A 26,213-nucleotide genomic window follows, 5' to 3' on the forward strand; every position below is an offset into this window, starting at 1 on the left:
CCCAGGCTAGTTCATCATGTTACAGTCACAGGGTCATGGTGTTTTTCCTGCTGTGGAAAGAAAAAACACACTTATTGCAAGGAACGATACAATGATACTGGTGAGCCTGTTGAAGGATGGGTGCTGCTCCCATCTAGTGTATGCTCTCACTGCAAATGGCACCGCAGCACTGCAGACACCCGTCCTTCCCCTCAGGCACTCACAGGCTGCCTGTGGAGGGAGGGTGTTGGTTTTCTGCCACAGTGTCTGCCCTGCCAGGAATTTCCTCCAGAACACTTCACACTTCTATTTCCCCTTCATTTCATCCTCCCATCAGGTTTTTTCCTTGCTCCTTGAGCTTTGTGGCTTAGCACATTTCCCTCATTCCTTTGATGACTGTGAATGGGAAGTAAAGCCTGTTCCTAATTAGTTCTGATAATGAAGTGTTAACACACTTTGCTGTGTAGGTACAAGTCAGGTACTTCAGAGCTGGAGCCTGTGTGAGAGTTTCATTGCTATTGCTTGCTGTTCCTGGCTTTCTGTGCATTGGTGTTTTGCTGGCTCTTCATCTCCTGGGGTTTGCTTAGGTCTTTTTACAGTCCCTTCTGTCCATTTAGTTTTTCTTCTAATCAATACCTTCCTTATTTTTCCAGTTAATAAAGTACAATAAATGTACACTTCATTAACTACATGAACTGAAAGACAATGTTGTCAGGTCTGAAGAGCAACTTTTCCTTTTCTGAATCAGTAATTGCCCAAAGCTTGTCCCCACAATGTGCACCTTAACAGTGAGTAGGAAGGAGAAGGTAGTTCAATCTTCGTGTCCTCTTTGTCAGCAAGGACATCCCAAGGCTTTCTCCTAGTTTAGGGTGACTGCTGATTACCTAATTTGTGTACTGCAAGAGCTTATTTGGGCCAGGGTTGGTGAACAGCAAAGTTGAAGGAGTGTCTGTCTCCCTCCACGCTAGAATTCCCTGGCATTCAGGATAATGTATCACCTGAGCTGTGAACATTTCCAGTTAGTGCGGATGATGCTCTTTCAGAGATCTGGGTATAGTTTGTGGCTATCTGAGTCAACAAAGAACTCATGTAGACAGGGGAGATCATGTAATAGGAAATAATTAGACTTCAAAGTCACAGGGCCTTAAAAGTAGAATAAAATAAAATCTTAAACTACTTTCACAGGCAGGCAGGATGAAAACCACACACCCTTAGGGCTTTACAACAGAACCTGGCAAAATTTGCAGAAAGGAAGATGTGTCTGGGGTTTGTCATTTATCAGTGCCCTTCCTAAGCTTTTTCCTCATGATGATAACGCTTCTTTCAGCATGAAAGAAGTCATAGACAGATGGACTCTTTTGAAAGGGAATGTACTGTGGGATCATGGATATTGCATGAGATGTGGTCTGCTAGTCTTGGAATGTGCCCTTTCATCAGAGGCTTGCTGTGATGAAAAGTACAAAATACTGAGTATGTGTAAAAAAAAAAAAGACAGACCCCACTATTTTTTTCTTCTTTGACTCTTGAAGCAAAATGTGCCCTCTAACATGGCAGCAGTAGTACGTAGGAATATGGCCAGTGAGCAGGAGAGAATGAGCTGTCCAAATGGGATTGGATGTTCTTAGCTAAAAGCTTTTTCTGTCTCATAAAAATACGACCTTTTCTTTCAGGAAAGGATCCATGGCACAATCTGGAATGAGATTGATGATTTAAAAGCATTCAAGGTGCTCGATCTAGAAGATTTTGAAAAGATGTTCTCCGCGTATCAGAGACACCAGGTAAAGGTGAACTTGTCCACAAATTGTCTTCCTTGAATTTCTAGAGGAGGAAGGAACACATGACAATGATCTGGGTCCTTGTCCACCTGCAGTCAGGCTGCATCACTTGCTGCTTTGCTACTGTTCAAAAAAAATCACAAAAGAACCGAGGAGGACATATAGGGCAGAATATAACCTGTTATCCAACATACTTCATACTAATGGCTGGCTCTCAGAGACAACAGCTCCCAACAGATAATGCTCTATTTGATCTCAGCAGCCACTGGCTTCCAAAAGCTCCTGAGCTTTACATTCATGCCTGATACCTGTCTTTCTATTTCTCCCATTCATCCAGAGAAAAAGTCTGTAGTTGCCCAAGTACTGAGAAAGGTGACTGAATTAGCTGTCTTTGCCTTTGTCTATTTTTATTTAAACAGCCAACTGACCCAGCTGGCTAAGTGACAGAAACTGTCTGAATTGCAGATTATAACACAAACAGCATACTTAAAAGCAGCCATTTATCAGAATGTCTTTTTTCCCTTCCTTTTTTTCTTGGAAAGCAAGTCACCTTCAATCTGTCTATCTCCATTGAATGTGATTTAGCAGGAGAGGGATTGTACTCTCACTCTCTGAACTCCCCCAGCTTTCCTTTGCTTTTCGAATATGTTTGGAGAAATTCAATCTTTTGTACTCTGCAGAATTGGGTCATTGCTCTGAAGTTTTAGGAAAAGACACAGACATGATTGTTATAAGCAGCCTTTATGATTAAGCATTACAGTGATGATAACTACTTTGTTAACTTATTCAGTAGCTTAAAATTAACAAACATCTTGTCATTGGACTTTTCGTGTGTTCTCTTCTCTCTCTCATTTTTCTATTTAATCTAATAAACATAATTAATAACTCTTTGGATTTACTAACTCACAGCCACATAGATAAGCATCCCAACTTGAACTGTCAAGAGTATGATGTTGCCCATTGCATGAGAGATTTCATTTCTCATTCTGCTCCTACAAATAGCTGCTGCTATTTCAGTGGGTCCCTCTTTCTTCCTGAAACAGTAACTTAGTTCTCAGAGGGGAAGAAAGGCACTTGAAACTTCAGTGCTGTTACAAGGATGGATTTAGACCCTATGCCAACAGCTTAGCTTAGCCATGGTGGTGAGCTGCCAGTTGTCTTGCAGGTAGCCAGACTGTCATCTGTGCACATGAGTAGTCACGGCAGCATCAAGGTACCATTCCAAGGTACCTTTGTTTCCAGTGCAAACAATGCAGCTTCCTTACTAGAAATGACCTTGTGAAGCCTTGCTTCCTTTGGGCCCCAAAATCCAAAGCCAAAGCTGTCCTGGTCTGCTGACTCTCAGTTGGAATCATAATATTTATGGCAGTGTTACCAATCACTGAAAAGCAACCTGGCCTATTCAACCGTAAACTAACCTGACCCTTCCCCTACCCACTGGAATGGAGCCATCATCTCAGAGTGACCTCCATGGGTCTCAGAACTGTTCTCTTCCAATAACATATTTTATGACAGTGGCTCCAGACACTAGAGTATCACTTATGTAAGCTACTTGTATTTTTGTGTAGTTAGGTATATTGCTGCGCTTCCAGCTTTTGTTGAGCATTTTGTTGGTTTGGGTTTTTGGTGGGTTTTGTCATGTGTCCCCCCCAGTATGCAATTATTATTACTTTACATGATAATTTCTTTTTCATTCATGCTCGCTCTGTGTGAAGAGGATTCCAATCAACAAGCCCTTATCAATTTTCTTTATTTTTACTTTTTAAAGGCCAGGCCACCAAAATTGCTTTTGAATCCAAAGCTAATCAGAACTTCTGCAGTGGGTTTACACTTTGTCTTTTCTCTTTTTTTATTTTTGGAAATACCCCACTGTGGCCAAGTATGTGTTTTCCCTGGGTTTGTGACTTTTAAACTTCATCTAAATGTCTGTAAAGAAAAATGTCAGTGCAAAGCCCTGATCTTTTGCATTTGAAATGTTGAATAAGTACAGATAAAGACATTTCTTTCTTTGCTGCTAATAACATGATCTTCATATTTTTTTCCAGTTTCATTTACATTAAACAGCTTTTCTTTCTTCTTCATTTTGTTAATGACAAAGGGTCTCTTCTCCTCTCTCAAGCCCAGTGTATTGTTTTTAGTGGTTATGATGGAAAGCAGAATTGTCCAGTGTACAGAAAGCTGAACCAGGAATTCTTTCTTTTGTCTTTTGAGCTTGCTCCAATCTTGCTGTGTAATATTGACCTTTCGATTCAGTATATCTGATGTTTTCCTGGAGTATGGAATATGTTATTAAATAGTTGGTGCCTGTCACCCAGTAGTGCTGTAAGGCTGCTTTGGTCGTTACAGAGTGTTTTCAAAATACTTGGATATAAGTTATTAAAGGGTATAATGTGCCATTGAAACAGGTCGTTACTAATAGTGGCAAATTGTGCCTGTGCATCAGGAGAGGAGAACTGACCCTCAAGTTGTAACCTTAGCAGTTCTTTCAGTAAGGCTCCAGACTAGATTTGTAAAGGTATTTAAGCATTATGCTAGTAAATATTTAAAGACCTAAGAGATTAATGCTTGGAGACTGAATTTATTCTTTTCAGAAAAGACCTAGAACTTGTAGTTCACCAGCATCTGATGATATAAAATATGCAAAGAAATGCTGAAATACCTTTGAACCACCTGGGCCAATATTACTTGCTAAGCATTTTATTCTCTTAGAAAACAGTGTGTGTCTAAATTCAGCTGCCTTGTTAAACTTGATATCTTTCTATGTGACTAATTTTGGCATGTTTCCTTCTTCGTTATTTGTGGCTGCTGCCTGCATAGGACCTGCTAACTAACCCCTCCTCCTGTAAGCAGGTGAGTATCATTGTCTGCGTCCTGATCTTCTTGCAGGGTGTGGGAAGGGGAAGTCCTGCACCATGTCATTATGGGGTCATCACTCATCTCATGTTACTCTTTCATATGCTCTTGCACCTCTCCTTTCTGGGTGGCGAAGGTGGCACAAAAAATTCCTTTAGTTGTGGTAGCTCTGAGATAGGAAGTAGTTCCTGTTCTTTCACTATAACGTCACTATGATTTCTGCTGGTGTCTGTAGTCCCCTTTTTGGTCATCCAGAGGAAAAAGACCAGGGATAAAGTAGAATGTGAATGTGAACTCTTTCTTAACCAAAGTAATAGTCTCTAGTGGAGAACAAAAGGGGGTCTCAGGGAGCCTTCACTCCCACTGTTGCCATCTGTGGTCCATCTGCTTTGTACAGTATTGAAGTCTCCAGATGTATTCACTAGCCACAGACTTTCTGATAAAGAAAATCTTTCTGTAAAACAGGACTTTGGTTGGGCAGAAGGATTTGTGCCAGCTGAGGAGCAGAAGGGTTAGACTGCAGGAAAGCCTACTTCATTTCAGACTGCTGAAACCTTCAGAAAATTCAGCAAAAGTCTGAAATGGTGTTTTAGATGAGGCAGAAATATCAGACTGCCCACATCTCCTCAAGCTGCCTACCTCTATGCAAAACTCTTGGCAACACTTTTGAGAAGAGCAATGCTTTCAGAAGAGAGTTGTTCAGATGTCATCACAAGTGTCTCTGGTGGCTTCAGAAGAAAGTAGTCCTCACCTTGAGTGCTCAGAGCACTGTATTTGGAAAACCTAGTTACAAAGTGTGGCTAATACCTGGCTCTTGGACATTTACTTTCTTTACTTTTTATCTTACTACTTTACTTTTTGTCTGCTTTCATCATGGCAGCAAGCACCATGAAACAAGTCATTAGGGTAGAAAAAGTTCTCTAAAGTATTGATAATTACTAGAACTTAAGGTGCTGCCAAGGTACCAGACTGCAAGTTCTGCAGCTGACCAAAATCAAACTGCGTTTGAAACAGGGCAGCAAAACAATGAACACATTCCACATGTCTAGTTGTTCCAGCACTGAAATTTTAGTTGATTTTTTTATTTTTGCAATTAAAATCTCGAATCTGAAATGCTCTTTGAGGCACATAACATAATACTATCCCAGATGGAAAGTTGGTAAAGAATGATGGGATAAAATTCAGCTATCTTGTCTGTCAGGTTGACAAGAGCTCCAACTATTCTTGCTTTGTATGCTTGGCCTATCTCAGTGACTTAAGCTAGTCACTACTGCCCCCTTGCTCCTCTTTTTCTGTGTCTAAGAAAATGCAGATAGTCCATATGCAATCTTTTCCTTCAGCTAAGCTTGGAATCTGGCTCCGGTAATACCTGAGGCTTCTTCATCTGCTTTTGCTTACACACAATTCCAGTATCTATAAATATCTCCTCAATATGAGTTGAAGAGAATGTATTTTTAGATGAGACTAGCCCATTCCTTATGACCGAGGAATGGGTCATGTCTGAATAGTTCAAGTTATTAATCTGTGTTGAACCTTGTGGGTTGGGGAGTTGGAAATGGCATGGAGACTATTATACCAATTGCTGCTACATGACTTTAGGGGAAGCCATCTAAATTCCCACACCACTGCAACAGCCAAACCATGAAACAGTTTGTTTTTTGCCTTGGGATCGGTGCGGTTAACACTAACCAGGTGTCCTTGTTTGCGAACATTAGCTAGTGAGGAAGGACAGAGAAGCTTTTAAGCCAAGAGCACAGACCAACAAGTATCTTTCTTACCTTCAACAGCTGCCTAGCTCCCTGTTCCCCTGTCTTCCGCCCCACAAACTGAGGAAACTCAGAAGAACTTTGACATCTCTACATGTCAGATTATTCTGGGAGTGCCCTGCTTTTTGGTATTGTTAGTTATTCTCTCAGAAATAATAAACTTACCCACTACCCAATTTTTCCTTTTTTGGAGACACTTTTGAAGGGACCTTAAAGCTCATCTAGTTCCAACCCCCCTGCCACGGGCACAGACACCTTCCACTAGACCAGGTTGCTCTTAGCCCTGTCCAACCTGGCCTGGAACACTGCGAGGGATGGGGCAGCCACAAGTTCTCTGGACAACCTGTTCCAGTGTCTCACCACCCTCATAGTGAAAAATGTCTTCCTAATATCTAATCTAAATGTACCCTCTTTCAGCTTAAAGCCATTCTCCCTTGTCCTGTCACTACATGCCATTGTAGAAAGTCTCTCTCCATATTTCTTGTAAACCCCCTTTAGGCACTGGAAGGCTGATGTAAGGTCTCCCCAGAGCCTTCTCTTCTCCAGGCTGAACAAGCCCAGCACTCTCAGCCTGTCTCCGTAGCAGAGGTGCTCCAGCCTTCTGAGCATCTTTGTGGCCTTTCTCTGGACTTGCTCAAGTAGGTCCAAGTCCCTCTTGTGCTGGGGCCCCAGAGCTGAACACTGTACTGCAGGTGGGGTCTCACGAGAGTGGAGTAGAGGGGCAGAATCACCTCCCTCGACCTGCTGGCTGTGCTCCTTTTGATGCAGCCCAGCATACAGTTGGCTTCCTGGGCTTCAAGTGCACACTGCTGGGTTGTGTCAAGCTTTTTGTCAACCAACACCCCCAAGTCCTTCTCCTCAGGGCTGCTCTCAATCCATTCTTTGTCCAGCCTGTAGCTGTGGTTGGGATTTCCCCAGTCCAGGTGCAGGACCTTGGCCTTTTCTGTCAAGCTAGACACTTCGGGCACATTCAGCAGAACTATTATGTGCATTTCTTCAGCTGGTGCATTGTACCTGCTTATAAATGCCACTTAGTATTGGTGGTGGCTCACTGCAGAACATTTGGACGTGGTTGTATGAATCCTTTGAATATCCAGGAACAACACAGGCTTGTTGTAGCTGATTGTACCAGGAGCTTAAATGGCAACTAACAGTGTGAATCGATGATTAACTTTTAACTCTCAAATACTTGGGTGTCAGTATCTCTTGGAGTAGATTAGTCTTGCTGTAAACCTTGAACTGTAGAAACTTGAGTCCTGGAAGAGAATTCTGGGAAGCACCACTATATGCTCGTCATGATCTCACACCTTTCCCTGGGTGTCTGCTGTTGACCACTCTTTACAGACAAGATACTGGGGTAGATGGACCTTTTGATCTAACTCAGCATGCTTACTGTTATGTCCTAAGAAAGAAATCACGTTGCTGATTTCATAGGTGCATTCAAAGCTAGATTATACTGGTAAATCTCAAAATCTCTGGGCATGACAATATGGATATCATGGAAAGGTATTTTTTACCAGCAGGTAGGTGGGAAAATAAAAAACTGCCCTGTTTCCAATTCCCTCTTTTCTGTTGGCGACTAGAGTGCTATTATCCAGGATTGACACCTTTTATCATTACCTCTACTTCCCTTTAAGGAATGGTGTTAGAAGATACTCAAACTAACTATAGAAAGCCAATCTCTGGAAGTAGAATAAATCCTGTTGCTCTGATGTGTAGGCAGGACAAGGAGACAGACACTTTGGGATGGTCAGACTGGGTTTGCAAATAGTTTCTCTCTGTGTGCTGTGACAAACATTTTGAATGGGATTTTCCTTCCCCCCCCCCCCAGGTGATGAGTTTGGCAATGGGATTATACAGAGAACTTTAAAAAAGGGTGATTTCTGTATGATTAAAAGTATTTATTTAAAAAGGAGAAGCTAGTTCAGATGTAAATGCTGACCATTTAGTAAGATATATTTAGTAAAATAAATGCCATCTTACTGTTGTATCTCTCATATAAGATGGTTTGGACTGGTCCAGTGTAAGCCTTAAGAGATGATGGCAGGATTTTTCCTGATTGTGCTGCAGCCTTTAAGAATACTGTGTAACCTCTGCAGGAGACATCTGCTGAAGGATTTGCTGTGACACCAGTGGGCTTTACCGTAATGTGCCCAATTTTCTTGTTATGCCAGTTTTGTACATTAACATAATAACTGTTGGTAGCATCCAATAGGTCAGAATCAGGTCCAGTATTTGTTATCAAAGGTGATCTCATAGGTAGTAATGAATGGCTTCTGTTTCTGTAGTACTACAGGATCTACCTACATGTTTTCTGCCCTTCTCTCATTTTCTCACCATGTGGGTGGATTTTCGCACGCCGGGATGGGTTTTGTTCGTTACACTCAGCTAAGTCTTATGAGTCTTGGTGAAACATAATACTAATTGTTTTCTCTCCCTTTTGAATTATGTGCAGAAAGAGATGGGCTCAACTGAAGACCTCTACCTCTCCACACGAAAAGTGAAAGAGCTTTCTGTGATTGATGGCAGGAGAGCCCAGAACTGTGTCATTCTCCTTTCCAAGTAAGTGTGTTAAGCCTTAGCTCATAGGGTATGCCATGGTCAATGTAGAGGCAAGAGGGGATGGAATTAAACAAATCAACATACTTTTCCCAACTAGAACTGCTTTCTAATACCGACAGAGCTTCAAAGAAAACTCTCTCGCAGTGTCATAAAAGCATGTCTTTCTGAAGTATTAGCTCACTTAATAAGCATATGCACACACACATTTTGTGCTTTAAACAGGTAAGCATCAAGATGTATCTGAAGACTCATCACCAGAAAAGTATCAGAACTCATAGGTAAATGAAAGCAGCACTTTGGCAGTGCTTGCTCTTCACTCTAAGTGATGTGTCCCCTCATGTCATTTGTCTCTGTTGTGTATGTTTCTTTCTAAATGTTGCTCTGAGCATCTCCCTGGAATACAGCAGAGCTGAGGGTGATGTTCATCTTTGTAGTTTTAACTCTTGGTGGGAAAAGTGGTAAATGTAAGAAGATATATTCAAAAATTAGGTCTTGTATTTGTAAATTAGGTTTTGGAAGCCAGGAGTTGCCTTTGCATGCTCCTGCAATGACTAATGCCTTCAAATGCTGTGACATCAGGGCCCTCTCTATGTTTTTCATGTCTTTCTGCCAACATGAGTACTGGGCTGGATGTCTGTCACTAAATACCAAATTTGTGCAGACAGTGATACACCTGAGAAAGCTGCCTTTCCTACCAGAGGAGGGACAGCAGGGCTGGAGACAGAACCTGGGAAAGCTATGGCAGTACTGAGCAGTATAACTGTGTCACTGATCAGTAGAAAATGCAGGTTCACGCAGATGTGATTGCTTGTCTGCTCTAGCAAGCTAACAGTTAAAAGCAAAGTTGCAGCCAGACCACCAGGACTGGAGTGAGTTCTTTCCATTGCTTAGCAAAAGCCATGGAGGCTCTCATTATGCTACTTAGGTGGCATTAGCCTGCATGTCAGCAGGACCCCCACCATCCAAACCAGCAGTGAGGGAAGGCTTACATTTCTCTCTCTGCATCAGTTGCCAACACATGTCTTTGCTGGTGTTGGCAGCTGACTGCAGGCTGGGGCAGACGAATGGGGAGGCATTGGGGCAACAGGATTTTCATGATGTTTGACAGACCTGCTAAATTGTGTCTGAGGTTCAGATTAACTCATGTGAGCAGATGGAACATTTCCTAGTGGTGGTAACATAATGTGTGCAGGTGGCTAGGCTGGGAGGATCCAGGAAGGTGGTCCATGACTTGGTACGACGCTAGATATTTGTTAAAATCTTCTATGTTCGAAACAAAAGCAGTGTGGACAAAGCAGTATATGTTTTTCACCATTCACCTCTTCTGCCATGCAAATCTGGCCCATTCTTGCCTGAGAGGAATCGCTCTTTAAACAGTGAAAGGACCAATCTCTGTGGTTTGCCTTCCCTTCTGCTGGCTCCAGCAAAGTGGCATAAACTTACACTTCAGGGTACACAGCATGTGTTCGCTCTAGGTATGCCATGAAGTCAGTCCACTTCAAGCTGCTAGTCTGGGCTCAAAACAGAGGTGAAAAGCTGTGGTTTGTGACTGCCAATTTCTCCAGTAGGAAATATCCTGGTCTTACTGTTAGCAGGCATAACATGGATGTTAGAGATTTGGAGAATGAGCTCGCTGTCCCTAAGGAGCCTGGCAATTTACATTGTGCCCTGTTAACTTCACTACACTGTGCTATGGGAAACACCAGTCATCACGGCTATCGCTGCCTTATATTATTTAAAGTTTGTAACAGATAGTGTTACACCCAGGATATCAGAAATATATTACAGCATGGCCCAGAGTTGCTATTCCTCCCAAACGTCTCTTTTAAATACACCTAGGAAAGCAGAAATCTTTGGGACCTAAAATGGCACCTCTGCGTTTATGCCTTTTTCTGCTCTTTGTGCTTGTATGGTTCTATTATTAAAGAGAGCAATCGGGCTGCTTGGCTGCAGACAATAATTGAAAGGGTTTTACGACCCCTTTGCAGTTCTTTTTCATTACTCCACATCTTCCTCCTTTACGTTAAACCCTGACGGTGAGATGTTCCCAGCTAAATCAGCCCTGGCTACTGCCATGCCCTTGCTGCTGCTGCTGCAGCACACCTTACACACATGTGCATGTGAGTGTGCACACATGTGCAATGAGATAGGATTTAAAACCAGTGACAAACAAAGAGAGTTTGTGCAACCCTGAGCTGCAGCCCCAGCCTTCAGGTTGCCACAGTATCTGCCAACAGCTGTTTCCAATTGACTCTTACTGTGCATATATCCCTGTAGTTTATTCCCCCTTTGTTTACACTAAACTGTCGTGTCCTTTAAAGTAAAATAGCTGCATGGGTTGGGTTTTCTTTCCCTCCACTACTCAAATGTTTTTGTTTTACTAACACTGTGTTAGAAGGGGTCAGGCAGAGCTCATATTTCATATGGTCCAACAAGCCAAAACGTAGCTAGAGTGAGAAATAGATGTCTCTTGCTTTCTTTTACAGAGAGACTGGAGCATGGTAGGCTGAGAAGAGATGGAAATTGAATTGCTGGTTGATTTTTGTTGACAGTTAACAGATTTGTAAGCCTTCCTCCTTATTCTAATCACTATTTTCATTCAAAAAAGCTGTGTTTCAAGTAGTTGATAGCAGAATCTTTCAGATTTCCTGCAGAAGAAGGATGCAATTGTCCTTGTTTAATGGAGTCTGACAGATCCAAAGCGAAGCTCTGTTCCCTAGGCCAACTGTAAAGGTTTGAATAAGCACAAGATCAGTTTATCTCACAGTATTTCCAGTAGGCCATAATTCAGCTAGGACATGGAAGCACCTATCTGTGGTGAGTCCAAGTGCCCAGGTGAGACCAGCTTCAAATCTGGCTTTCTTAATGGTGTTCCCAACATACAGTTATTTCTGTTACACTGGAAATCTGCTATCCCTCATGGATTTCATGATGTCTTCAGTTTCTACCAGGCTGGAGATCTACTGTCAGACCTGTGTGGTCTGGAAGAACCATCCCACATCCCTGCTTTCACCTAGCAGCTGGAAATTTCTCTGACCTCTCTCACCAGGATGGCTTCTCCCTGCCTCCATTACTTAAGTAGCGGATACTATTTTCACTGTTCTAGTGTTTTGTACTGTATCTTTAAATGTTCTTGCAGAACACGCCTAAGATGTATCGCTTAATGTCGTGCTCTGTGAAGCTCTGGAGAGGTGCAGTTCTGTGAGACATTGCTGAGGAGAAAGCTTGATGTATACTTATAGAACTTTTTTGTGCAAGTTATTGTGCATGGATTCCAGCAAAATCATTATGTCAGTGTTCTCCTGAGATGTGTTTGTTATTCCTGTGGCCCAGCTAGTCAGCAGTAACCCTCTCAAGAGGCTGGAAACAGTAGGAGTGCCAGAAAAATGTCAAACACCTATCAATAAGGGAGAAGAAGAAGGATTTGCGCAACGTTTGCAACCAGAATACTAAGACTAAGTATTTCTCTCACTTAGCTATGCCTCCTCAGTGCTTCTAAACCTATTCAGTTCAGACATTAAGAGGACAAGCTATTTGGCCAATGTCAGTCTCAGTATACTGCCGGTGCTGTGCACCCAGCCCCTGTGTGCCTTTCTGGCATGTGACAATACAGTGTTCATTCTTATTTCAAGGTAGATTCCAAGCAACATGATTTTGGGGTACAGATTGTATCTTGGTACAGAAACAGCTCATTGGACTTAGCAGTTCAGTTCCTCAGTGTGCTGTCTTGAAAAACACTACGCAATAACCAGTGCCTCCTGGGTTTCTGGAGAGATTTTCTGGTTCTGAACTAAGGTTAACATTTGTGTAAACAATAAATGGCTTTATCTGCTATTCTGAGTATGATGAACCCCAAGGTTAAACTGAACATGTCAGTACCATCCTGCCTTAGATCACAACTAGGAACTGTTAGGTAGGGTTGTGATAAAGGATGAACCACTGCCTCATCAATATGTCATTGTAATTTCAGGATTCCCAAGTTTGGCCCTGCTTTGCTCTGCTTGGCATAGAAAGATGGCCATCCCCAGACCCTTATTGGTAGAAAATTGAGCACATTTGGATGCAGAGTAGCTTGGTCATTCATAAGTTTTTGCTGAAGGGAAAAAAAGCCTGTTTCTTTATGCACTTGGCAGAATACTTTCACAGCGAAGTACTGAAAAGGCACTGGTGGATTTTTTTCCTCAATGTGTTGCTAGAATAGTGTAAGATGTACCTGGTAAAATGTCCCAACTGTTGTCCCTCAAAGATTAAGGCAGTATGTTTTTCACAGGCAAGACGAGTTGGCAACTAAGTGGATGTGAAAAGACTGGCTACATCTTTCTGTCTTCTTAGTGAATGCACAGTTAGACCGGCCTGACTCCTGAATGCTGCTTCTGAGAACAGGGAAACATCTTTTCCTGCCTTTATGGGAGAGTGACAATGAGTATTCCCGAAACATAGATATTTAACAGCCCCTAGATTGGCAGTTGTACAGAGCCTTAGGCGAGCTCAGGAGTTAAAGAAGCCTTAAGTACCAGTCATAAAGTTTGGGAGTGAAATAACTAGTAGCCTGTGAGAAATGGGTTGTAGAGATGGAAAGTTCTGCAGTCAGTAAAAGCCAAGATTTGTGTGAGATACACAAACTAGCTAAGTATCAATCAATGCCTCTTGCTGTCACATCTACTACTGTTGGCATCTTTTGGAAGCACTGTGGTTCAGTTCAGTTTGAAGTAGAAAATGGTCTTGATACATGATAATCAGTCACCTTCTCCAAGTTAAAAGGAAGAGTGGGATTGTGATCCCTGTGGCATCGGAGCTTAATGTAACTGCAACAATACTCCAGGTTCTCTGGTAGTAGGCAAGCATGCTTCTTTCTCAACAGCTAAGCAAGATCCAAGGAACAAGCCCATGAAGTAACTCAGTTTTTCCTCTGAGGGGGAGATGGTTAATGAGTGACAAGTATTCTGCTTTGATCCATGGGAAACAGGAATGAAGGGGGGAGGTTACTGTGAGTTATATCAATGGGTATATTTAAGGAGGAAAAATGAGCAAGCACATGATCTCTGTAAGGGAAGTTGATGTAAAACTGCAACATATCTCCCAGGCATGTTCAGAGTGAGGCTGCCAGCTTTCTCCAAGAGGACGAAACAATAAACCACTTGATGTCTGCAAGTGAAGCTGGTGTTAAATCAGCCGAGGTGTCCTGGGGAGATTAGTGATGAATTACTCTGCAGAGTCAATAGAGATTATTTATGGAGCCGGAGGGGATAGAGGGAGGCAGACTAAGTACCATATCAGAAGTTATTTGGTACTTGTTGAGCTTTAACATTGCTTGAAGATGACTCAAGCAGTTGGACTTCCATATGCTGCCACCAGATGTACGGGTGAGGGAAGAAGGAGGGAGTACTCTCAGTAAATATCCTTTTCCTTCCTCATCTGACCAGCATCAGGCTGCTGTTGAACAAAATCAGTCAATATCTGTGCTATGAATGAATGTGCTGCAGCTGAGGAAAGGGGCACTGCACTTTCTTCTGGTCACATTTACTTCCTGAGTTCTGATGGCAGGATCCGTGAGTTGGTGAGGTGTCGTGCAGAGCTAATACAGCTTGAATTGTGTGCTGTTCTGAGTTGAGTTGTCTCCAGCAGCTGGAGGAAAAGTGCCTGGATCTGCAAAGCTTGTAAGAAAGTCATTGCAGACTTTCCACTAGATACTGAAATGCAATTTCTGTAGTGTAAATTTTGGGGCCATAATTCCACTTTAGTTTGCCGTCTGTCCCATATGAGTTTTAGGCTCCGAGGGATGCCTCTATTCAGTTCTAAATTGAAAGATTTTACGCATCTGCTTTAGGTTCCTCTTTAATCAGTTCACCTGTTTCTATTTAAAAGCAGCACATCTGTTTCACATTACTGCTGGCCATCTTTAAGATCTACTGCATGGCTGGGCATGAGTTTTGAAAATACAAGAAGAATCACTTGATCAACAATTCTTTGGCCAGTTATTCAGCCAGTTTTTAAGTGAGAAGATCCCTGTTTTGTGCTGTTGAAGCACAGCTCTTGAAATGCATCCTGTCCCAGAAGACGAACAAGCCCATTTTGGAACAGTAAGATTGTTTTGCTGTAAATCCTTCTGTACTTGTAATTGGATTGGTAATAATCTAGGATGCACACCTGCAGGCATTGTGACCCTGTTACAGGCTTGTAAGTGACTAAGTTAAAATGCTTCTCAACAGGGGGCTGGCAAGCTTTCTGCTCCTCTCTACTGTGGGCTAAACTATTCCGCCAGAGGTTTTTCTACTGATGGCAGGGGACAGAATCATCCAAGAAATCAAAGTGTTTGTATAACCATCTGTCTTTGGGGCTCTCAGTTATTTTTGAATGGAAGATGTTTTGAAGTGTATTTAGTGCTGATGAATGGCAGCAAACAGAGGAGCTTAGAATCGGAAGTCTTTGAGCTACTGGACAGAACAGCAAATCAGCAATAATATGTGTTGCGCCTTCTGTTGACATACCTCAAACCTGTCTGTTTGGTCCTGTTTACTGCCTCCCCAAATGCATGCTGGTCAGTTTAGTAATTGCTCAAGTTATTTGCATGGAAAAAAACATGAAACTTGCTCTCATTGTTTTTATCCTCAGCAAAAGTACCAACAAAATTTACCCCCTCCTTGGTGTTCATGAGTTGGCTTCTTGCGTCTCCTCTGACAGACTGTTTTACAAGACACACCTAATCTGCAGACTCCAGATTGCAGATCATGTAAAGGTGTTCTCTAAAGGAAAAATAACCAACAAAATGTAGCACTTTGAAAACTGCAGGCACCAAATTGTCTGGGCATGTGTATATGTGTCTGCTAGGAGCTAGGCCCACACCCACTAATATGCTTCTCAGCCTTCAGTGGTCACAGTGTTTGACCAGTTCAGGGTCACACAGCCATGGACTTTACAATTTGTTATTATTAAAGCAAAAAGAAACCCTTTAGTTTTTTTGAGATTGTAGACCTTTATGCAGAACCCCATGTTCTGAGGTTTGTTGGTTTGATCCTCAGTCAGACTGGTCATCTAAAGTAAAAGTTTTCCAGCCTTTTCATTGTAAAACATCTAATCCTTATATCTCATACAAGCGTGGCCCATTTATGTAGCTTTTCTGGAAATTCAGTAGCTTTATCTTAGCTGGTATCGCTTTGGCCTCCTTGTCAAAAGCAGACACAATGACCAGCTAGGAACAGAGCGAGAACAATTAGTTCAGAGATGTAATATTTAAAAGCTTTTGAATGTCTGCTGATTCATATTTTAGTTTCCAGCTGTTGGTTATATTGAGCAATATTAAAATGTTTTAAGTTTCTTAGATTTAGTAATATTTCCTGTCTGTAAAAATAAAGCTCGCTCTTTTGTTTTTACCTAGTTCCAAAAATATGATTCTATCCAAATGGCAATAGCAATGTGAAATTTCAACATGGAATTTCTTAGCACTGAAGACAAAAACATTCTGCCTCATGCATCAGCCCATCTCTCATCCACATTTGCATTTTCTCTTTCTGCTGTCAGTTAATTATATTGATTGTAGAAGGTCCATGGAGACTGCAGACTTCACTCCTCAAATATTTCTTTTCACACTTTCCTGCTTTAGTCACAAAATTGAGATTTTCTTGTGGATAGCCTTTCCTTTATGGTTCATTTGGTTCTCCCCTACTCTCCTGAAATGACTGATGAGGGTGTCATGGTTGGGGATGGTGGGGTAGAATTTGTCAGTTGTGCATTTCTTCATTGACATCTGCGCTGAGAACCACCAAGTTCATTTCTATCAAGGAATCTCTTAATAATCACAAAATTTGATGACTCCTGTCTGCCCTGGATTTCAAGTGGAGACCTTGAGAAGCTTTTTTTGTTGATTCTGTGTTTTGTTGTAACTGATGACCCCTATTCATTGCACACAGATGGACAGGGGTAGGTGGGAAGGAGAGTGTAATTTTAATACCTCAGATAATATTAAGAAGCCATTGTTTTCAGAGCAGTTCTATATTGGATGTGAAACATGGAAACATGATGCTGTTAATTCCTTCTTCAGCTGTGCCTGCTGACAGAGCAAACTTACCTAACACAACCAATCTTCTTACAAGAAACTCTGTCCTCAGATCTGTAAGGGAAGGACCAGTCCCGTTACTTGTTACTCTGGGAGATGCTTTAATATTCACAAGCCGGGGGTGTTACATGGGCTTACAGTCACAAGTCACATAGGTTCAAGAGGTTTTACTATAGCTTATAAGAACTTAATGAGGGAGGTATCTGATATAGTGGAAGTTGGAAGCACTTCTTGATCTTTGGGGCTCTGATTGTTCCTAATCATCTAATTTTTGACATCTAATGTTTGATTATCTGAAAAGGATAAAATATATGATCTATAAGATCTCTGCTTTGGAACTCATTCATTCATATTACTGAATACTCTAGAATAGCAGCTTCATACTACAGTTTTCCATGGTTCTTTTGTAACTTTTAAGTGCAGCTTTTCGGTTGCCCTACTTCCTGAAATTGTCAGAGTCACTTAAGCTTTGCACTAATGGTCCAATGTTGATACTGTTGAAAGGCTGAAGCTGACTAATGAAGAAATCAGACAAGCAATCTTGAGGATGGATGAACAAGAAGACCTAGCAAAAGATATGCTTGAGCAGGTGAGAAAGTTTGCAGTCAGATATATCTTATTCTTAAGTCCTTCACTGCCTTTTTTTCACCTAAAGTGGATAGATGTACTGGCTCTGCTGACATGTCTACAGATCTGAACTTGGCCCCATCATATCAGTGGAGCACATGGGAGCACAAGGAAAGTCTTTCTCCCAATATTGTCAGATATACCTTCCTTGTGTAACTCTGTATCAGGTTGATTTCATAAGTTTTCTCTTCTTGATGCAAAATATGCATGATTACTGTTAGTATGAGGTTTCCTTTCATGTCCTCTCTTCTTACCTGACTTTTCCATAATTTTTCCCATCTATTCCTTATACTGATGATTATTTTGTTGTTGTTGTTCTTTTTTCTTTTTCTTAATCTCCCTTCCCTATCTGCAGCTTTTCCATTGGGAAATGCCATGAACCAGGTCTTTTAAGTCAATGGTTAGAGCTGAGACTAGAAGAGATCTCACATTCTAACTAGAAGGGTTAGAAATGGAGTCAGAGTCTCCTGTCCTCTGCAGGTGGTTTGCCTGACAAGTGTGATTCCTTCTTTGTGTGCAGCCACAGTACTTAATCGCGTACAAAAAAGCTCTGCCATTTTAAATTTACAGCCTACTTGTTATCTGAATGCTAACAGCTGCTCTAGAAGTCACTGCAAGCTTCTGATGCTCCACACCTTTGAATATCACATTTTGGGGGAGTAGGATAAAATATTAAAAAGTAAAAAGCAAAGTGCTTGATACGCCTTGTGAGCAGTTTTTGCGGGTGTGTGCTGAGGCTGTGCATGCCAATATATATAACCCATACTAAAGTACAACTACCACCAGATATGTCAAAAATCCGTCAAACTATGAGCTTTTAAGGTCAGCTTATGAATAGCAGCCAGTGTCAGACACATATCTAGTCACTTGGTTATTGTTTATTGTTTCGGCAGAGTAGGGCAGACCCAAGAGGGAGATAGACGAGGCTTTGTGTGTGCTCTAGGGTACGCACGATGGGTACTTCACACTGAGTGGGACACATCCTGCTCTTTTTGCAGCAATCTAAACTCCAAGTAATGCTGTGGGAATCAAAGTTCTCTCGTTACTTCCCCTTGGATAAGTTGCAGTAGAGGCTGGCCTTTAGGATGTAGAAATGGGAAATTCCCTACAGAGTTAAGAATTAATCTAATGGGGTCAGCGAGGGATAAAGACAGAACAGCAAGCAAAGGTTTAGAAAAGGTCAGTTTTGTATCTACAGCTGCACTATTTTGAAGTTACGGTCACACGGCTGAGTCAACCTAATGCTTCCCTATGGTAGCAGAGAAATCTGAGGGCCCTCTGTCTCTCCATCAGGGTGTTTTGTGCTTCACTGTCCCTCTCTCCTTTACCCTGGACCTCTCATCTGAGTGTTTGGTTTGTGTCTGTCACTCCAGCTGCTGAAGTTTGTTCCTGAAAAGAGCGATACTGACCTGTTGGAGGAGCATAAACACGAAATTGAGCGCATGGCCCGGGCAGATCGTTTCCTCTTTGAAATGAGCAGGTCTGTTTGATACATTATGGGAAAGTGCACGGAGGGCTTCTTGGAAGCAGCTGTAATTGTTATTGAAAATGGATCATCTGACACTGAAGGGGAATGTGCAAGAGATTGTAGGCCAGCATTATACCCTGCGTTTGCCAGAAGCCCACAAATGTTACAAATATTTCCATTCATTACACAAATTTTTTATTGATGATAAGCACTCTCCATGCTGTCATTTAAGGATCCGTCCCCTGATGACAAGCTGAAATTTGCCTCCTCTGGCTCAACTTGTTCACAAAAAGGAATTCAGATACAACTATCAGATGTAGTATAGCCAGGGGTCAGGATTTCATATAGATCCCTTTTTCCATAAAGCTATCTCATCTCATCCTCTGACTATCTTTCTTGTTCCAACTTTGGTACACCCGTGGTCAGGATTAACATCTTGTTCTGCTAATTGAGATGCAGTTGGCATCTCCCATGAGTCTCATATTTTGAGAGTAATGGGAATTCTGGCAGCTCTTTTCAGTTGTCATCAAAATATGCCATGAGTTCCTCCATTTTCATAACAAGGCTAATTATGTAGCGTTAGATGTTTGAACTATGTCTGTAATCCCATGCACAGGCTGCCTGGGACTGAACATCCAACCCTTAGATTACATAGGTAGTATACTGGCCCTGGGCTTAGAAGTACAATTCCAGTTCAGTGTTGGCTGTCCTCTGCCCTTCATGCAGGATTGACCACTATCAGCAGCGACTGCAAGCATTATTCTTTAAGAAGAAGTTTCCAGAGAGGCTGGCAGAAGCAAAACCAAAAGTGGAAGGTATGGTTAAAAAAGAGTTGGGTGAAAAGAGGCTTTTCTTCAAAGGAAGTGCTGTTACATGTGTGCTATGGTTGTGGAGCCAGTGAGTCTGAGGCATGTCGTGCTAAGAAATGAATTCTGTTCGACATTCTTCTTGCACCCATTGAATTAATGAAGTCATTTTCATGGCTGCTACACTGTAAATATGACCTGTCAGATGTGACAATGTGTTACCAGGCTGTGCTGAGTTGCCAAAAGGTTTAATGGCCTTTCTCTGCAGGTCAGCCTTCCCTTCTCACCCTCAAGTCCTTGTACCTTCCCTCTCCTTGGGGTAGTCAGAAGAGATAGCTCAGGGCAGTGGTATTTTGGGAATGTGTAACTTACGAGGAGGGAGGTGTATGGCTTCTGCACCACATCCGTGGTTATTGCAGGGAAGAGGTGAGTGTATCCTGCTCTGCATTTTCAGATGAGCTTGAGCCATCCTCCTGTTCTCGCTAGCTAAGTTTTTAGAGTGAGAGGTCTAGGAGCACAGCCTTGCTCCTGGGTTCAGATGAGCATCCTGCAGGCTAGATGTAGTGCATTTTCCTTCCCATTCTCCTGGTTCTGGGCATGTGGGTGCAGGAAGGACAACACACATACAGACTGTGTTGCAGCATTTGCTGGGCAATAGTCAGATGGGCATTTTAGGGTACTTCAAATTATAGAGCCCAGCATGTTAAAAACAGCCACTGTGCACAATAACCTGTTCTTTTTTTATTTCCTCTTTCCAAGCCATTCTTCTGGCATCCAAAGAACTCATCCGAAGCAAACGTTTGAGGCAACTCCTGGAGGTAGTTCTGGCCTTCGGGAATTATATGAATAAGGGCCAAAGGGGAAGTGCTTATGGCTTCAAAGTCTCCAGCCTGAACAAAATTGCAGATACCAAATCCAGCATAGACAGGTATGCTAGAAGGCTGTAAATGAGTTAGTTACTGTGCTGCTGTCTTTCTTACCATAGTAATGAAGGTGGGTTTTGTTTTGTTTTTTAGCTCTGTAGACCGTTCAAAATAATGTCAGATTTGGCATTTAAATAGTGTTTTTCACTCTAAAAGATCCTGCAGCAGTTAAGACCAGCTATTAACACAGCACTCAAGTTCTGCTGTTTCTCTGGATATTGCACATCTGTTGTTGGATTGTGTTTCTGCAACACTATGCAAAGATGACAAAAGTAGTATTTCACAAATAACTGAAATAAGTTTGGGGGGAGGGAGGATTTCTATGGAATTTGCCCTTTATACCAAAGCTTTATGGCCATGGTTTTGCTGAAAAGAAAACACAAAAAACTCTGACCACAGTTTTATGTCTCCTGTGAAACATGGCATATGTTTCTGATGCAGGACTGTCATAAACTGGCTCTCTACCTACACCAGTAATGGAACCACAATGCATAGCTCAGGGAGGCTGAGGCAGGTTGTATCTAGAGCAGTTAAGGAAAATAGCTGGGTTTGGGAAGGAAGGTAGAGCTTACTATTTACGGACATGGGCTGCAGGTCTTTATGGTGCTACCCCATGTTTTGCCCCACATCCCCATACTGGTTCTGGAAATTAATCCAGCTATGACTCATGAGACAATACAGTGTTTGGGCTCCAGCAGCATTAAGATTTTCCTTGCAGTTCTTCTATACTGGTTCTTACTAACTCACACCTTCCTTGACTTGTGAGACCTGCTGAGACCATAGTTGTGGTGAAATGACTTCAGGCTGTGACAGAATGAGTGATGGCTGTAAGAAGCCATAGCAAATTCATCCGTACCTAACAGAGTTTGAACTAGCAGTGTTCTGTTTTGACTACCACGATGTCCTTTCTGTATTCCAAGGCTAACACTTGTATAGCTAGTCTTGAACATTTTTTACCTTAATGTAGCTTGGCTTGATTTTTCGTATATTGAATGTCCTGTGCAAATTCTGTTCTCTCACCAGTTCCCAGCTCCCAGGCTCTAGTCTGTGTGAAGCAGTGGCCATCTGCTGTCTTGCCTGTCAGTTAACCACATAACACCCGCCTCAAGTAGCTGTTATGGCTGGCTGTTCTCTCTATACGCAACATTCACTGATGCAAAATTCATCATTTACTTTACAAAATTTCTTAAACCTTCTCCTGCATCTCTCATACATCTCATTTTTAACCACTTCTACTTGAGCTGCCATTGCTTTTGTAGTAGTGAGCCTGACCACTACTCATAAGTATAGCTGTTTCATTGCTGTAGGAGTTTTCTTTTCAATAACCTTTTCCTCTTCTTAGTTAACTCTTAGGTTTTATTCACATAGCCTCTGAGAACAACTCACTTCTCCCTTAAGAGTTAATGTCACTTTAGTAGTATTAGTTGTTTATTCTCTGAAGTATCTGGGGACAAATACTGTACTGTGTTACACAATTCTCTTTTCTGTTACACCATTTACACAAATGGATGGAAGCATGCTGGTACTTTCAGAATAAATCAAGGCACAATATATTGCTTGAGGTTTTTAGGAAAGATGGTTCATAAAGAGCTAATTCATTTCAGTCTGTGATACTTTTCTTTCAGTAACAGAGCTGCTAACTGCTGATATATTGTTTGTTTTGATCATTCAAGCAGATTTCCTACCCAGATATTTTTCACTGATTTGTCACAATCCTCCCACCATCCTTTTCCTTTTTCTTTCTCATTTCTCCCTGTTTTTTTTTTTTTTTTTTTTTTTAATAGAAACATTACACTTTTGCACTACTTAATTATGATCTTTGAAAAGAATTATCCGGATATCCTAGATATTCAGTCTGAGTTGCAGCATCTTCCAGAAGCAGCAAAAGTCAAGTAAGTCCAGTGCTATTGCTTGTTCCCAGAGCTGGAGTTTCCAGTGATTCCTGTTAACTTAATGATCATCAGTTTTTTCATTGCTGTCTTCTAGACTCATGGCCAGCCTTACAACTGAAATACCTTTGCTCACATCCTTGATGTTATTCAGATGTACATTAATAGAGAGTTTTGGTCCAAAAACATTTGTAGATAACTAGGGAACTACTCCAACTAATGAAAGACGAATGAAAAAATAAATGTAGGTTCACACTTAAAGGAATTTATTAAGGCTTTAGCGGTGTTTTTGAGATGTAAACTACTACTCACCAAATACTTGGAGGAGATGGGTGCCTATTCACAAATAGGTATTAACTAGTTTTGGGGGTTTTTCTTAAAAGTCCTAGAAAAAAACTTTTGTTTATGTATGATGAGCAGAAATTCAGTACAGCACTTGTATCTAGGGAAGCATATATTAACATTAACAGGGTTCTATGCTCAGTTACAATCTAAGCTTGCAAGGACTACCATATGGTAGAAATGCAAATAGAAAAAACAGTGTTTGGACTGTGAGGAAGTCAAAAATCACGTGTAAGTGTACTGCTAATGGGATTTAGTAGTTGAGTAGTTCAAGAATCATATGTAGAGATAATCTGAGACCCCAGTAATGCGTGTGGTAAAGCTGGGGTCCTTGCTTATGCGTCAGCCAATTATTGCAAGCTGGCCATGTGGCGTACGCTCCTTGCTTGGAGGGTCAGGCTCAACAGGGCAGATGTTCTGACAGCAACCCCCTCTCTTCTTCCCAGGAAAATCCTGATCTTCAGTGTGACCACAGGCAAGCAGGGTCTGTCACATCGTATATCTCATACAAAAAGCAGCACAGAGCATTAACCAGACCCCTTCCCCTCATTCCTAATCATCTGGCATGGCCGGTGCCAGAGGCCAGATACCAGACTTGATGGGCCAATGGTCTGTTCTGCTGCACAGTTCCTGTATTCCTGAGTAACACTGCTCTTTTTGTTTTATCTGCCCTGTGTCTGTCTCCTGTGCAGCCTGGTAGAGCTGGAGAAGGAAGTCAACAACATAAAGAACGGATTGAAAGCTGTTGAAGCTGTAAGTATCTGAAGGTTTGCAAAGCGCCATACTTAAAATATCTCACTCAGAATCAGGGGCACTATATATTTTATGATAAGAGAAAGTGGGCTTTCTTTTTCCATTCCTTTCCATTCCAGAATGCATTAAGCAAGTAAAAACAAATAAAAGCCTCTCATGTGGTGCTCCTGCTGATGATTAGCAGAGTTAAGCCTAATGAAAAGCTTGTTTGATCTCAGCCTGGAAAGTAAAAGGACAGTTTGACAAATGGTATGGACTGAAAGAAGGAATAAAATTCTTGCTCCTTCTTACTGAGGGATGGCTGGCTGCTGAGCAAGTGTTTCACGTGGCTCTTGGAGTAGTAGTAAAGAGGTAGTGCACTTCTAAATGCAACCCTAACCTATCCTAAGCACTCATTGGCAAGGCAAAGGAAAAGATAAACTAGTTAAAGATGAGGGAACTGAGTGGACAAGCAAAGCGACAATGGTGGATTTTCCTGTTGTTAATGAAAGTCTTTTAAGCTGGACTTAGCTTGCCTGTGTTCAGTTTATACTTACATAGTGCAGAGCCTTACATCTCAACAGAGAACAGTACAAATGGTGCATTGATGCAGTTGTATGTACTGAATTACAAGGGTTAAAGATGAGCAATGGGCCCAAATGCTCCCTGGAGCCACAAGTTCATGTGTCAGCTGTGGTTTCCCTCCCTTGAAGCCTGCGTTAGTTAACCTCTTGGGTTTGTTGCTGGGGAAAGACTCCAGCCTACCTGAGATAGGAGACCACAGAGCATGACACCATGTTCGGTGGAAGGAGGTAGGAACTCTCATATTCGCCTCTTGCTTATGTCATTGACATATGTGTATGGCTTTGAACAACCCCATGCTTTCCAACCCTCACCATTCTGATTCTGTGATTTGCCTCCACTTTGTGAAATGGCAGCTACAAATACCTACTTCTCACAAGGCCCAATGGGAGGAATGGCAAATTAGTGTTTGCACAGCAGTTGAAAAAGTAAACATTGAGGCTAAAAGTCACTCTATTGCCTCTGTCCCCATCATCTGCACAGACAAATACATTCTGACCCTAAGAACGTCATTCTGTCTCTCTGCAAGTATAGAAACAAAATCCTACATTTAAGTTGGTGCTGGCATCTCTTGCCTGTTGAATATACTAAGGCAATAGTACTGCTGAAAGGCAAGGCAGATGTCTTGAGAACTCAAGAAAGTCCCTGCTATGTTTAACTGTTCTTTGCCCTTTCACACAGGGTTTTGTTAGCCATGCTTTTCAGCATCCTTTTGTCTTCAAGTGTTTCACCTGTCTTTTTCAGATCATGTCAGTTTAATGCTAGTGGAGCATTTGAGATGGGGAGCATTCTGTACTGGGACTGCTGGCAAAGGGATTAGTTGTTGGGAATTGCATTGGGTGCTTTCTGCGCAAGGATAACCTATGTACAAGGAACTAACACAGGACCCTCTAGTCCTTCTCATTCACTGTGAGACAGACAGTGATGACTTCATTTTCCTTTTATCTGGCCTGAGTTTGGTTGGGCTCTGGGGGTAAAGGAAGGGATCTTTGTCCTGTTAGCAACAACCAGGCCGCCTGGCTGTCTCCAACAGTTCATCATGTAATTAGCCAATGATCTTCCCATGAAAAAACAAACTTCCTAAACCTTATTTCTGGATTGTTGGGGCAAGGGAGAATGCAGCAATGAGCAAAGATACTGCTGCATCTATGGAGTGCAGTGCTTGGGAATTAAAAGCACCTGTAAAGGAACAGCTGACATGGAGTTCACGTCATGAAGAGAGGCCAAGTTTTGGTTGGGACACACAATTCCTCTCCCCCTGTTGAAATGCGAGTCCCTACTTCTGTTTTGCTTTCTGTGACTGGGTTATTTGTTTTGCCTTTATGGCCAATTTTTCTTCTCTTTCCCATACATGGGTTCCATGGACAACCTCTCCTTCCCATTCAATCACCATCTTCCCACCCTAGTCTTCTCCCTGCCGTGGTATTTTTCAACTGGACCTGCCAGCACCTCCCAGTCTGCTTGCTCAATTCGTGGTTTTCTGGCGTGTAAAAAGCAGCACTATAGCAACAATAGAAGATCACTGTCAGGTGGAAGGTGGAGGAGGGGAAGGTGTGATTCTTGGTTCTATTCCAGTGTGTTCTCACCACAGCCTTGGCTCCAGTGACTGAGAAGTTTCTTCAAGGCCCCTTAAGAATAGAAAGCTAAAAATAGTTTCACAGTCAGATGTTCTTAAAGGTACTGTTAACCATTTGCCTTCCTGGACTGGAAGCTTCCTTGTAAAAATAAGACATAGCTATTTTCAAGAGGTGCATGCAGCTGTTGCCTTTGTGTAGGATGCTCCCAGAAGGACAGCTAAGTAGTTCTTGGTCTTCTCCAAATCAGGAAGTGCATTCTGTCAGCAGAGCCCTTCTTTC

At 42.0% G+C, this 26,213-nt stretch overlaps 1 protein-coding gene across 4 annotated transcripts in view; it reads left to right on the forward strand.

Moving 5' to 3' along the window:
• DAAM2 (dishevelled associated activator of morphogenesis 2) overlaps positions 1–26,213 on the forward strand; it is a 172,667-nt gene that overhangs the window by 127,498 nt on the left and 18,956 nt on the right. For 2 of the 4 annotated variants that reach the window (XM_030499163.1, XM_030499164.1), the window contains exons 15-23: positions 1,650–1,757; positions 4,572–4,604; positions 8,829–8,935; positions 17,493–17,577; positions 18,989–19,095; positions 19,810–19,898; positions 20,649–20,817; positions 22,597–22,704; positions 23,736–23,796. In XM_030499163.1, coding sequence (XP_030355023.1) covers positions 1,650–1,757; positions 4,572–4,604; positions 8,829–8,935; positions 17,493–17,577; positions 18,989–19,095; positions 19,810–19,898; positions 20,649–20,817; positions 22,597–22,704; positions 23,736–23,796 — 867 coding nt within the window. The remainder of the gene's footprint in view (positions 1–1,649; positions 1,758–4,571; positions 4,605–8,828; positions 8,936–17,492; positions 17,578–18,988; positions 19,096–19,809; positions 19,899–20,648; positions 20,818–22,596; positions 22,705–23,735; positions 23,797–26,213) is intronic. The other 2 variants (XM_030499167.1, XM_030499165.1) reach the window with 2 other exon arrangements.

Source organism: Strigops habroptila, chromosome 10 (genome assembly GCF_004027225.2).
Source record: "Strigops habroptila isolate Jane chromosome 10, bStrHab1.2.pri, whole genome shotgun sequence".
Lineage (NCBI taxonomy): Eukaryota > Metazoa > Chordata > Aves > Psittaciformes > Psittacidae > Strigops > Strigops habroptila.